This window comes from Bos grunniens, chromosome X, assembly GCF_055505025.1.
Source record: "Bos grunniens cultivar Pamir isolate PY7600 chromosome X, Bosgru_T2T1.0, whole genome shotgun sequence".
Lineage (NCBI taxonomy): Eukaryota > Metazoa > Chordata > Mammalia > Artiodactyla > Bovidae > Bos > Bos grunniens.
Window position 1 is genome coordinate 145,081,075 of NC_141194.1, and position 12,635 is coordinate 145,093,709.

Consider the following 12,635-nt stretch of genomic DNA (forward strand, 5'->3'; position numbering starts at 1 on the left):
ATTCCCTTCTCCTCCTGCCTTCAATCTTTCCCAGCATCAGGGTCTTTTCCATTGAGTCAGTTTTTCGCATCAGGTGGCCAAAGTACGGGACTTTCAGCTTCAGCATCAGTCCTTCTACTGAATATTCAGGACTGATTTCCTTTAGGATGGACTGGTTTGATCTCCTTGCAGTCCAAGGGACTCTCGAGAGTCCCTGCTCAGTAAATCTTTAATCCAGTTTTCTGCTGACAGGTGAGGCTGTGTTCCCTCCCTGTAGTTTGGCCTCAGGACAATCTGTGGTAGGGGAAATGGCAGTAATGACCTCCTTTAAAAGGACTTATGCCTGCACACTGTGGCTCCCAGGACTGTTGTATTCAGTGTCCCTGACCCGCTTCAGGCCAGTGTCAATACATACCTCTGCTGGAGACTTCCAGACACTCACAAGCATGTCTGGTTCAGTCTCTTGTGGGGTCACTGCTCTTTTCTTCTGGGTCCTGGTGCACACAAGGTTGTGTTGCACTCTCCAAGAATCTGCTTCCCTGGGGGTTCTCAGTCCTTTTGCCGGATCCCCAGCTTGGGAAATCTGATGTGGGCCCTAAAATTTTTGCAACAGTGGGAGAACTTCTTTGGTTTTAATTGTTCTCCAGTTTGTGGTTTGTCTGCTTGGGGGCTCTATGATGGAGCTAATGGCAACCTCCTCCAAGAGGACTTATGCCATATGCCACGCCTCCCAGGTCTGCTGAAGCCAGAGTCCCTGTCCTCGTGGCAGGTCACTGCTGACCTGTGCCTCCATAGGAGACACTCAAAGGCGGGTCTGGCTCAGTGTCTTGTGGGGGTCACTGTTCCTTTCCCTCATTCCTGGTGCACACAAGGGTTTATTTGCACCCTCCAAGCCTCTCTGCAGGTCTGAGGTTTGATTTTAACCACGATTGCACCCCTCCTATCATCATGTTGCACTTCTCCTTTGCTCTTGGACATGGGGTATTGTTTTTTGGTGGAATCCAACATTTTCTTTCGATGGTTGTTTAGCAGCTAATTGCGATTTTGGTGTTCTTGCAGGAGAAGATGCGTGCAAGTCCTTCTGTTCCTCCATCTTGATGGGAAGTGAGGGAACTGTAAGTGATTTTTTGAAGTTATCAAGTTTCTGTAAATAGTCGTTTGGAGTCCCTCTCTCTATGCTTGATATTGGGGTGGTTAAAAAAGAAAACACAGAAAGTTTGTAACTCCTGTGGCTTGTGTTACAAAATTTTGTGTGTGAGTCAGCTGTTTGGAATGTGGAATGCATTTTTCCCACAGCAAACAATGGTCTCCATGGTAATTAGGTTCCCAGGCTAGCCTATAAAAGCCTATATAACCCATAATATGAAGGATTGTGCTGTATTAATAATAGTATAGATGTTAATGATCATATGAAGCCGTGCTTCTGTGGGAAAAACCATTCCATGTTTCGAATGTGGATTTCAGAAAAGCTGTCTTTCCCACTGAAGCTTCAGAAGTGTGTAAATATAGCTTTGGTTTGTCATCCCTCCAGGTCGTAAACCAGTTGGCCCAGGAATTTTTTCAGCTATAGGTTATTACCTGTGTCTCTTAGAAACTGGGAGAAGATATAACAGGAAGAGGGATGGAGTTAAGCAGTTCCATAGAAAGCAAAAAGATATGCACAAGAAAAGACAGAAGGAATTGACCATTGATGTTGGAGAAGAATGGTCCAGGTCCCTGTCCCTTGTCCTAACTCCCTATGTCCTCCTCTCCTCCCATGGAGGGAAGAAGGAAGCAAAGCTGGGGAACTCTGTGCTTCCCAGCATGGGACTAAGGAAAGAGAGAAGGTATTAGCATTTAGTGAGTTTCATTGTGCCTCAAGCATTTAACACACATCTTCTAACATCCAAAAAAGAACTGTCTTATTATTTCTGTTTCCTGGGTAGGAAACAGAGAGGCTAATAAAAAACTTATCCAGGGTCACCCAGCTAGTAAGTAGCAGAGCTGAAAATCATTCTCCGATTCTATGATGTTCCTACAGTGTACATGGGTTATAGATGCTATGCTACATGTAGAATATATGCCAGTTGCATGTTTTCAAGGAACATCCACTGAGACTATTTTCATTAAAAATTTTTTTAAATTAACTTTTATTAGAGTGTAGTTGCTTTATGATGTTGTATTAGTTTCTACTATACAGCAATATGAGTCAGCTATATGTATACATATGTCCATTCTTTTTTGGATTTCCTTCCCATTTAGGTCACACTAGAGCACTGAGTAGAGTTCTCTGTGCTGTATAGCAGGTTGTCATTAGTTGAGATTACTTTAGGCAGTAACAGTGCTTGAGCTCTGTATGTTTATGCGAATGCTGGATACTGATTGCTAGGTCCTTAGTCTTCTCTTGGTTGTACCAGGAGTCCTTGGCTTTAAAGATCTTCTAATCGTTAGAGAGTCCAAAGAGTCATGTTTGAAATATGATAGAAATGTATGAAAATTACACATATAAACACAAGTGACGTATCTGAAGCTTAGTAACAGCTCAGGGCCAAATAGCAAAGGCCTCAACTATTTGATTTGAAACAGAATTAGGCCAAGAGACAGGAGAATGGGCATCCTGAAAACTCACATGGAAGTGTCCCCTTGAGTGAGAGAAGGGACATTTCTTCCTCTGAGCTGGGTGGGTGAGAGATAAGGAGGGGACCTGGAACAGATCAACTGGGGAAGGTGAGTTCTAAGATTGTTTTTTTAAGGAAAGAGAAGTGATTCTTTATTATAAATGTGAATAATTTTTCACCTTGTTGACATTTAAAGTTTTGATGAAATTTCTATTTTTTTTCTGGGGAGCAAAATTGGATAGTAAATATTATGCTGCATGTAGAATATGTGTCAGTGGCATATTTGAGAGATACATCCTCTGAGAGCTTATGGTTCTTGCTGAGTTTATTTTTTAAAATGAAGCATTTATTTGGCTGCACCAGGTCTTAGTTGCAGCACATGAGATCTTTTTTTTTGTTTGTTTGTTTGTTTTTAGTTTTTGTATGCTAGATCTTTAGTTGTGGTATGTGAAGTCTTACTTAGTCATGGTATGAGGGATCTATTCCCTGACCATGGATCGAACCTGGGCCCCAGCATTGGGAGCATGGAGTCCTAGCCACTGGACCACCGGGGAAGTTCCCTCTTTCTGAGTTTATATGCTTTTACTGAACCTTTCTTGAAACAAGTATCTTACTTCCTCATTGCTTTATTTTTCTTCAGCACCTGAAATACCATAGAGGCTTTCTGACTGAACAATTTCCAGCCTCAGACCTTTATTATTATTAAAAGAAAGACTGTTTTTCATGTTCTCCCAAGCATTGATGAGCACAAAATCCTCTGAAACCCACTGGATTTATTCCATAGGAATCACAGGACTGAGATCTAGGCATCCGGAATGTTTTAAGCTTTGCTGTAAGTCTATATGTTGATGTATTTTTAAATAAAGTTTATGTTTTAGAGGACAAAAGTACTAGAGGTATTCAATAGAAATGAAACAGCAGAAAGCATAGAGTGCCACATAGACCTGTTCATGTTATTTATATCCATTCATCTATTCATTAATTTATATTATTAATGATTTACTTAATCTAGCTCTGTGCTACATTATTAAGAGCTGCAAGAGGCTGCAAAATAAACACATCTTCCTTATCCAGAAGGAGTTTATAGTTGGAGACATACATGTTACTTAAATAAGACTGTATGTCATAAGGCAGGTATAGTTTGGAGAAGGAAGCATGTTATGGCTTGGAGTGGCTGGTAGAAGCTCTGTAGATGAAAAATTTGTGCTGAAACCAAAATGTCCATTGAAAGATGAATGGAAAAAAAGATATAGTATATATACACAATGGACAAGTACTCAGCTATAAAAATAAAGAATTAATGGCATTTGCAGCAACATGGATGGCCCTGAGATCATTATACTAATTGAAGTAAGCCAGAGAAAGAAAATACATGATATCATTTATATGTGTTATCTAAAAACATAATATGGATGAACTTATTTACAAAATAGAAATAGCCTCACAGATATAGCAAAGAAACTTAAGTTTACCAAAGGGGAAGAGGGTGGTGGTGGTGGGAGGATTAAATTAGGAGTTTGGGATTAACAGATACACACTATTGTATACAAAACAGATATGCAACAAGGACCTACTGTATAGCACTGGGAATGTCTTCAATATCTTATAATAACCTGTAATGGAAAAGAATATGAATATATTATAACATTGTAAAAATTCTAATTCAATAACAAATTTTTAAATTAAAAATTTAAAGGAAATTTTGTGCTGAGAGTTGGGGAATGGGTAGAAGTTGGAAAATATGAGAATTAAAATAAGGAACCCAGTATGAGTAAATATGCACAGGAAGACTTCAGGGGCCAGTGAAGAGACTGCATTGGCTCTAACAGAAGATTTGTGTAAAGGGGTGCATTCGTGCTAAGTCGCTTCAGTCCGACCGACTCTATGCTACCCTATGGACTGCAGTCTACCAGGCTCCTCTCTCCATGACATTCTCCAGGGAAGAATATGGGAGGGCCTTGTCATGCCCTCTTCCAGGGGATTTTCCCAACCCAGTGATCAAACCCATGTCTCCTGTGGCTGCTGCATTGCAGGTGGATTCTTTAGTGCTGAGCCACTAGGGAAGCCCATTTAAAGGGGTGTGTGCTGCATGCTAAGTTGCTTCAGTCATTTCCGACTCTTTGCGACCCCATGGACTGTAGCCTACTAGGCTCCTTTGTCTTTGGGGATTCTCCAGGCAAGAGTACTAGAGTGGGTTGCCATTTCCTCCTCGAGGGGAACTTCCTGACCCAGGGGTCAAACCTTTGTCTCTTAAATCCCCTGCATTGGCAAGCAGGTTCTTCACAACTAGCATCAGCTGGGAATCCTGTGTAAAGAGGTGCATGCTAAGTTGCTCAGTCGTGTCGACTCTTTGTTACCCTATGGACTGTAGCCCACAGGCTCCTCTGTCCTTGGGGATTCTCTAGACAAGAATACTAGAGTGGTTTCCTTGCCCTCCTCCAGGGGATCTTCCCAACCTAGGGACTGAACCTGCATCTCCTGTGGCTTCCGCAGTGCAGGCCGATTCTTTACCATTGAGCCACCAGGGAAGCCCTAAAGGGGGAGTTAGATACAATTTTGTAAAGGAGTAAAGGGATAGTGAGAGACAATTTTGAAAAAGCTGATCAGGCCAGCCTATGGAGGGCCTTACATGTCAGACTGAGATCAGACTTTATCCCTTAGGCAGTAGGGAGTCATAATATCATGGTTTTACCCCTTATCTGTCAGACAGGTACTAGACTACAGATTAATTGTATCTCTATGTATGTATCATATCACAGAGCAGCAAGCGCTGGTATTCAGCTCTGCAGTATAAGTAAAATCTTGAAACAAAAGGCAGAGAGGATGGTACTATATGAGAAAAGGAATGAGAAAAAAATCGTCATTAATATTCATACCCTGTCACAGTCGCAGTTGCACTTCATTTCTTTGTTCTATTCTTAATCCACTTTAAATATTTTTAGCCTTAACTACACTATGTAAAGGATTCTAATGGAAAGTTAGGACCATTGTGCACTTGCTATCCAATTTCCAGACAAGATATGAATCCTCTTTAAATGGATCGGTTAAGAGGGAATGGTGCCTTTAAATTGTCGTAGCAGGATGACTAGTACCAAATTGAGGGCAAATTAGGTGAATCGCTATCATAAAAATCCAATCTCTTAGTACTGTAGCACTTATTTCCTCTTCAAGATCAGTGAGGCATCAGCGACTGGAGCCAAAGTGCCTGGTGTTTTGATGGGGAGCCTGCTCAGTGATTTGGTTTCCCAGTAAGTAGAGTGAGGCTGTGCCTACACAATGCTGATTTCTCTTTTATGCTGGCAAAACAGATTTTTGCCCCAATATCCAGGTATCTCTGGATTGTTCTGCAAGTTAAATACCAAATAGGCAGCATTCTTGCTGAAAGGTTTTGTTTGTTTTAGATGCTTGGCATCCTGTAGACAAAATTCTGTTCACAATGAGAAAACTTTCTATGGATAGGTTTCTCTTGGAATTTTCTTTCTTTCTTTTTTTTTGGTGAACTTTGAATCTTGGTAGAAATATATCATTGTTAAGGAACTGCTGAAAATTCACTTTTGCCCCCTCTCATTGCATCCCATTCTCTTTAAAATGCAGCTGTCTATTAAATAGACAATGACACGTTATTCAAAAGGAAAGGCTTATGTGGATCCAAGAACAACCCAACTTGTATTTGGCTCGCTAGATTTATACCACCCTAGAAGGGAACCTACTTCCTCTCTGTCTGATTTGGAAAGCATAGCATTTGGTGTGGTAATCCAGAAGGTGACAGACTGTCCATGTTATATTCACAAGACGTTTTTTCCTCTTTAGAAAACATATATGATGAAGCCCTAGATGGGATTGTTAGAAGTTCTGAATTTTGTGACTGTTATCACCTTGTGCCTTCTACTTGGAGTGTCAAAGTTCTTCTTTTCCTATGCAAATCCCACACATCATATAAGGTCCAGCTTGGATGTCCCCTTCTTTGGGAAGTTTTTGGTGACTAAACCAAAGGGAAGAGATGTGCCATCTTCCTCTGTATGGGTACCTTTTAACAAACACTCCTCTGGCACTTATCACACACAACCTGTACCAGACTAGTTTGGTTCTGCTTTATCTGTCTTACAGGATAAATTCCTAAACGACAGAGAGACTGTGTCTCATTTACCTTTATATTTCCTCAGAACAGACACAATACCAAGCACATAACAGCCCTCCAGAAAATATTAATACAGTCAATTCATGCATGATATGAATTTAACTTTTTATGCATTATTTAGTTATATGTATTTTTAACTTTTAAGGAGAGAAGTGACATTGTTAGGGTGTTAGGCAAGGCAGTTTTGGGAAAGATAATCTTATAATCTGCTAAGGACTTCTGTACTGAGTTCTACCACGAATAAGTTTGAGGATATATAACTGAATTAAAGGGACAATCTTGCTTTGGAAGAGCAAGGGAAACCTAAACCTGCCTCTGAGATTGAAAAATTTGATGTAGTTCAGTAAACATAGAGTCCAACTTTCATTTCAGCTACTATGTTAGTATTGGGAACAGAGAGATCAATAAGACAATTTCAGTCTTTTATTGAAATGTAGTTGACCTACAATATTATGTTAGTTTAGGTATACTGCACAATAATTTGACATTTCCGTACATTATGAAATGATTAGCATGATAAGTCTAGTAACCATCTGTTTCCATGCAAAATTATTACAATATTATTGACCATATTCCTTATGCTATACAATATATCCCCATGGTTTATTTATCTTATAACTGGAGGTTTATTTCTCTTTATCCCTTTCAGCTGTTGACCCCCCAACTGCCCCTCAAATTCCTGTCTTTAAGATCCTCTCAGTCTACTAATGTGCAATTAGGGGGGAAATATTAAGTAAGAAATGGAAGGGAAAGTCATTCTAAGTTACTGATGCCAGTTAGTCTTTGGGGGACAGCTAACATAGAAGGAGGTTCTGGAAGGCCCATTTTCCTACCTTCTTGTTGCAGGTTCTTGGCTGCTTGGCCATTATCTGTCATAAGAACACCTTCTCTACTTTTTGAGTGTTTTTAGTGGCATTCTTGACATTATACCTTATGTAGGGAGAGGTTACCAAAGCATAGCAGGTGAAAAAACTGTGACTTTTCTGACAACAAAGTCCATCTGTATCTTATGATAGCTGCTTGACATTTCCTGCTCTGCTTTAGTGTGCCTTTTGGTATCTCTCCCTATACAAGGTGTAATGTCAAGAATGCGGCTAATACACGAAAAATAGAGAAGATGTTCTTATGACAGTAAAAGGCCAAAGAGAATGATATCCAGAGTATATTTCTATTCTTGGCTTTGAAAACTCCCCTTGACCTACACATCCACACAGCCTGGGCCACAGGGCTTCACAAGCACAAACACATACACACCTCGCATTTACGTATACTCTCTCTCTCTCTCACACACACACACGCATGCATAGGCATACACACTGAGAAGCATTTATGTTTGCACGCTGGAAAGTCTTGAATCCAGCCACTGGCCCCTGCTGCTTTCTGTCTTTTATGGAGTTGGGTGATAAGGTTATTGTATCAGGTGAAGTTCAGTGGCTCACCTCCTATCTCCCCCACACCAGGGACACCTTTGCTTCAAGAATTAGAAGTATCAGTTCTCCCTAGGAATTCTACTTCCTGGAGTCTCAACACCCATCCCAAGGAGGGCCAGACACAACAACTTATTTCCTTCACCTCTTTAATATTGAGTGAGTTCTCTTTCATGGAGAGTGGTTTTTGTTTTTGTTTTTGTTTTTTTAATCATCGGGAAATGTTCAGAAGGAACACAGGACAAATAGATGCTGTGACATTGGCTTGCGAACATGCAGATCTCTGTTCTGTTCTTTATATGCTCCAAAGGAGCCTCAGGTCTCAGATTGGTTCAGATTTTGAGTTTTTGCTTTCTAGTTTTTGTCAAATGGCGATGACTGTGTATCAAACTCATTGATAGCCTCATATCCCTTTCTATAGGGAGCATTCAGCCTGACTCTCAGGAGAGAATTCACCTAGGAGCAATTCTCTGGTTTGGATACTTTTAACTAAGGATGAGAGTCACAAAACCCCTTTTACAGGCCCAGAATTTAATGCATGTGCAACTGGGGAACTGGAAGTGTTTTAAAAAAATCAATAATATGATTTAGATGCTTGCTGTATTTCAAATTAAATGGAACAGTGTTAATTCAAGCCATAAACAGCTCTAAAGAAACTCAAATGTCAAAAATTTGAAAGGAGATATGAATTGAACAGATTTCCCTCTCCTCCCATACCAACTAGCATTTTAGCTATTTTTAATTAGAGCTAGCTAAATATAGCTCTTATCTTTATAGAGGAGGGATGTGTTTGACATTTTGCTAAATCTTTTTTTAAAAATACAAGGCTTATTAATAGGTGATGTTAATTGTTGGAAAAGAAGAAATTGGTCAGATTTGAGCTGACCTAGTTTTGAGGTCTAAGTCAAAGTGAAAGTTAATGGAAAGCCACCAAAATTGGAAAAACACGGGGTTTGTTGCTATCTTGGTAATAGCCTGAGATGAGAATGAGAGAACTGGAGGCGTCACCATGACAGGAGATTTTTGAGAAGTAATTACAGAACAAAAATAGCAATAAAGAACCTCAGTAAAGAAAATCAATCAGAATTATTCGGAGATCACCAACAAGGATGAGATGGCTGGATGGCATCACTGACTCGATGGACATGAGTTTGAGTGAACTTCGAGAGTTGGTGATGGACAGGGAGGCCTGGTGTGCTGTGATTCATGGGGTCGAAAAGAGTCAGACATGACTGAGCGACTGAACTGAACTGAACAATGTTATGTTGGAAACACTGAGGTTTAGTTTGCAACACCCACAACTGGCAGCTCTCCTTACTTGAGGGGTCAGGCCAGAAATAGGTTGTTACCACATCTCTGATAGGTCTGTCTGCCTGGCCTCTGTGTTTCCCTGCTGTGAATCTAAATGCTGGCCATGAACTCTCAGCTTGGCCTGATCATGGAGAAGTTGACAATCATAGTTGACCTGAGGATCAAATCACAGGCTGTTTACAGCTTTGACAGTGAGTGGATCCCAAAAACTACATTGGGGGTGTCATTGGGGGTGGCAGGCAGGTTTCATGGGGATAGAGTGGTGGCAGGCAGGAGGTATCATTGGGGGTGGCAGGCAGGTTTAATGGAGAGAAAGAGTGATGATTTTCTGAATCAATCTCAACATTGTATGAAATACTGATCTCCATGCAAATTTTAAGCCATGCCTTAAGATAAGCCTATGTTATCTTGACTTGTTTGCTTTCCAAAAAGATAATGCTTTTGGATGAAATTTAATTTTTCAGATTCTCTAAAGGCTAGAGAACGTGCATAGAGTGTAAAACCTCTCCATGTGATTGGGTATTTTAAAATGTATTATTAGAGCATGTATTATAACCCTCATCCCTCTTTCTTCCTTTCATTCATCAGCCACCTGCTAGAGATTAATGAAACGTTATAAGAAGTTCATTTAGTTTATAATCTTTTTTTATCCCGTAAGTGATACTTGTGTGTTGTAGAAAAATTAGATGATGTAAGTAAGCAAAACAAGAGAAAAATAATGCTCACCCTTAATGGGTACCCAGAGGTAACCATTGCATTACACTGATTTTCATGCTTATACATATGTGTATATGAAAATATAGATGATCATGAAGAATTTATATTAATATATAATGTATTAGATGTATAAAACAAAGACTAGACTGTAATTCAATACACACAATATAATGTGTGTATATATACATATTATGTCTTACTACATGTTTTTACTGAACATGCTATTTTATGATCTATTTTGGGCTTTTCTCTTGGCTATAGATTCTGCTTCCAGCCAGATGTTCAGCAGGTGTGCCCCAGTACATGTGTATAGATGTTTATAACTGGGGTCTGTTGTGTTCTTTGAGGGTGGTGCACATTCTTACTGCATAGTGCCCATGCCATGTTGTTGTTGTTCAGTTGCTAAGTTGTGTCTGACTCTTTTTGACCTCATGAACTGCAACACGCCAGACTTCGCTGTCCTTCACTGTCTCCCAGACTTTGCTCAGACTCATGTCCATTGAGTTGATGATGCCATCCAACCATCTCATCCTCTGTTGTCCCTTTCTCCTCCTGCCCTCAATCTTTCCCAGCATCAGGGTCTTCTCTAATGAGTCACCTCTTTGCATCAGGTGGCCAAAGTACTGGAGCTTCAGCATCAGTCCTTCCAATGAATATTCAGGGTTGAGTTCCTTTAGGATTGACTGGTTTGATCTCCTTGCTGTCCAAGGGACTCTCAAGAGTCTTCTCCATCACTACAATTTGAAAGTATCAATTCTTCAGTGCTCAGCCTTTTTTATAGTCCAACTTGCACATTTGTATATGACTCCTGGAAAACCCATAACTTTGATTACCTGAACGTTTGTCAGCAAAGTGATGTCTACGCTAATACTGGTTGCTAAATATTTGACTATTATCCCTGAAAGTCACAGGCAATCTCAAACTTCTAAGGATTACCATTCTGCTATTCAAATTAGGCTTTGGGCAGCCTATCAAAAACCTGCCATGTGCTGGATGTCCATGGGAGATGTGGATGTTTAGATATCCCTGCCCCACAAAGAGCTTACAGAGAGCTTAGTAGTCATGCAGTACTCATAAGCTAGGATGGCTAACAATGCCACTTCTCAATATGGGTTAGGTTCATTACCGAATGAGTAGCGTGCTCTGCAGAGATATTAGAGTTCAGAAGTCTGTGAGAGTTAAATAAGGCTTCACAGAGGAGATAATATTTGAGATAAGAGAAGGGGGAGGCAATTCAAATGAGTGGAATAAGAAAAACATATGATAGTACATCTGGGAAACAATAAGAAGCCATGTTTTGCTTTTAGAGTCATCCTTTGTCCTTGCTCTGTGATGATTTTGACCAGGACAAATTAGATTTCCTGTGTCTTCTCATCAAACGGCTTCTGGTTGCATTAGACCCTAGTCAGAGATTGACAGGCAGGAGAATGGGAGAAGCCATGGTATCTACTCTTTTCCTCTGCTTTTATTTGGGTTTCTTTCTGTTGGCAGTGCCTTCTCTATGGCTCTAGGTCTTATTTGGAAGCTCCAGTGTCCTAACTTCCGTTGAGTGGCTCTTCCTCCAAGGTTCCAGCACCTCGCTGGTGTTCCTGGCTCATGGTTCCCAGGCCTGGTAATATTACATCCTGCCTTTGTTGGTCATCCCGAAGGGTGGGAGCAGCTTCTTGCAGTTCCTAAGCTGTGGGTTGCTTCTTCTTTTCCCCATTGCTCTTTCTGCTCTTCTCAGACAGTTGTCTCTTGTTTTCTGTATTAAATTCTCTCCATGGAGCTGGCTGGGGTGGGTTTGCTTTCCCTGCCTGATCCTGACTGAAGCAGTCTGGAATAGGAAGTGAAAAGATGAGGCTGGAAAGATGATTGGGGTCAGGTTGGGGAATGACTGTTTCTTGACTAGGTAGGCAAGCTGCCTACACCACAGAACCTCCAAAAAGGGAGGGAAAAATATATTCAGTTGCTGAAAGGTCAGTGTTGGTCTCCCATAGATTGCAGGTTATTTCCCAGAGGTCATTTGTAGCAGAAGTGTGGAAATGACCTGAACTTCTCTTCTTCACTTCATGCAGTAATAGACACCTACAATAGAGAAGAGGATGAAAATGGAGTGGAATTCAGTTTCTTTGTGATGTCATGGAAATAGAGACATACTCTAGGCAATGGAAACACTGATCCCTACATCTGCCTTGGGAGATAGAGAAGCCTATTAGGAGGAGGTGATAGGTGAACTAAGCCCTAAAAGTAAGCATGTTAGTTTCCTATTGCTGTTGTAACAAATGCACAATATTGTACAATCATAGTGCCTCAAAATAACACAAATTTATTATCCTACACTTATGAAGGTCAGAAGGCCGATATATGTCTCACTGGTCTAAAATCAACATGTTGACTTGACTGCAGTCCTTTTGGAACCTCTAGGAGATGATCATTCCCTTGCTTTTCCCAGCTTCTAGAACTACTTGTATTCTTTGGCCCTTG

General features: G+C 40.5%; 1 protein-coding gene across 31 annotated transcripts in view; it reads left to right on the forward strand.

Moving 5' to 3' along the window:
• Positions 1 to 12,635, forward strand: part of LOC147341587 (uncharacterized) — a 468,058-nt gene that overhangs the window by 251,044 nt on the left and 204,379 nt on the right. For 17 of the 31 annotated variants that reach the window (XR_015159154.1, XR_015159152.1, XR_015159153.1 and 14 more), the window contains 2 exons: positions 1,039 to 1,094; positions 3,217 to 3,408. Coding sequence is in view for 11 of the 31 variants with exons in the window: in XM_086388284.1 (XP_086244410.1) it covers positions 1,039 to 1,094 (56 nt within the window). In the remaining 20 variants the exon portion in view is untranslated. The remainder of the gene's footprint in view (positions 1 to 1,038; positions 1,095 to 3,216; positions 3,409 to 12,635) is intronic. The other 14 variants (XR_015159155.1, XR_015159149.1, XR_015159150.1 and 11 more) reach the window with 1 other exon arrangement.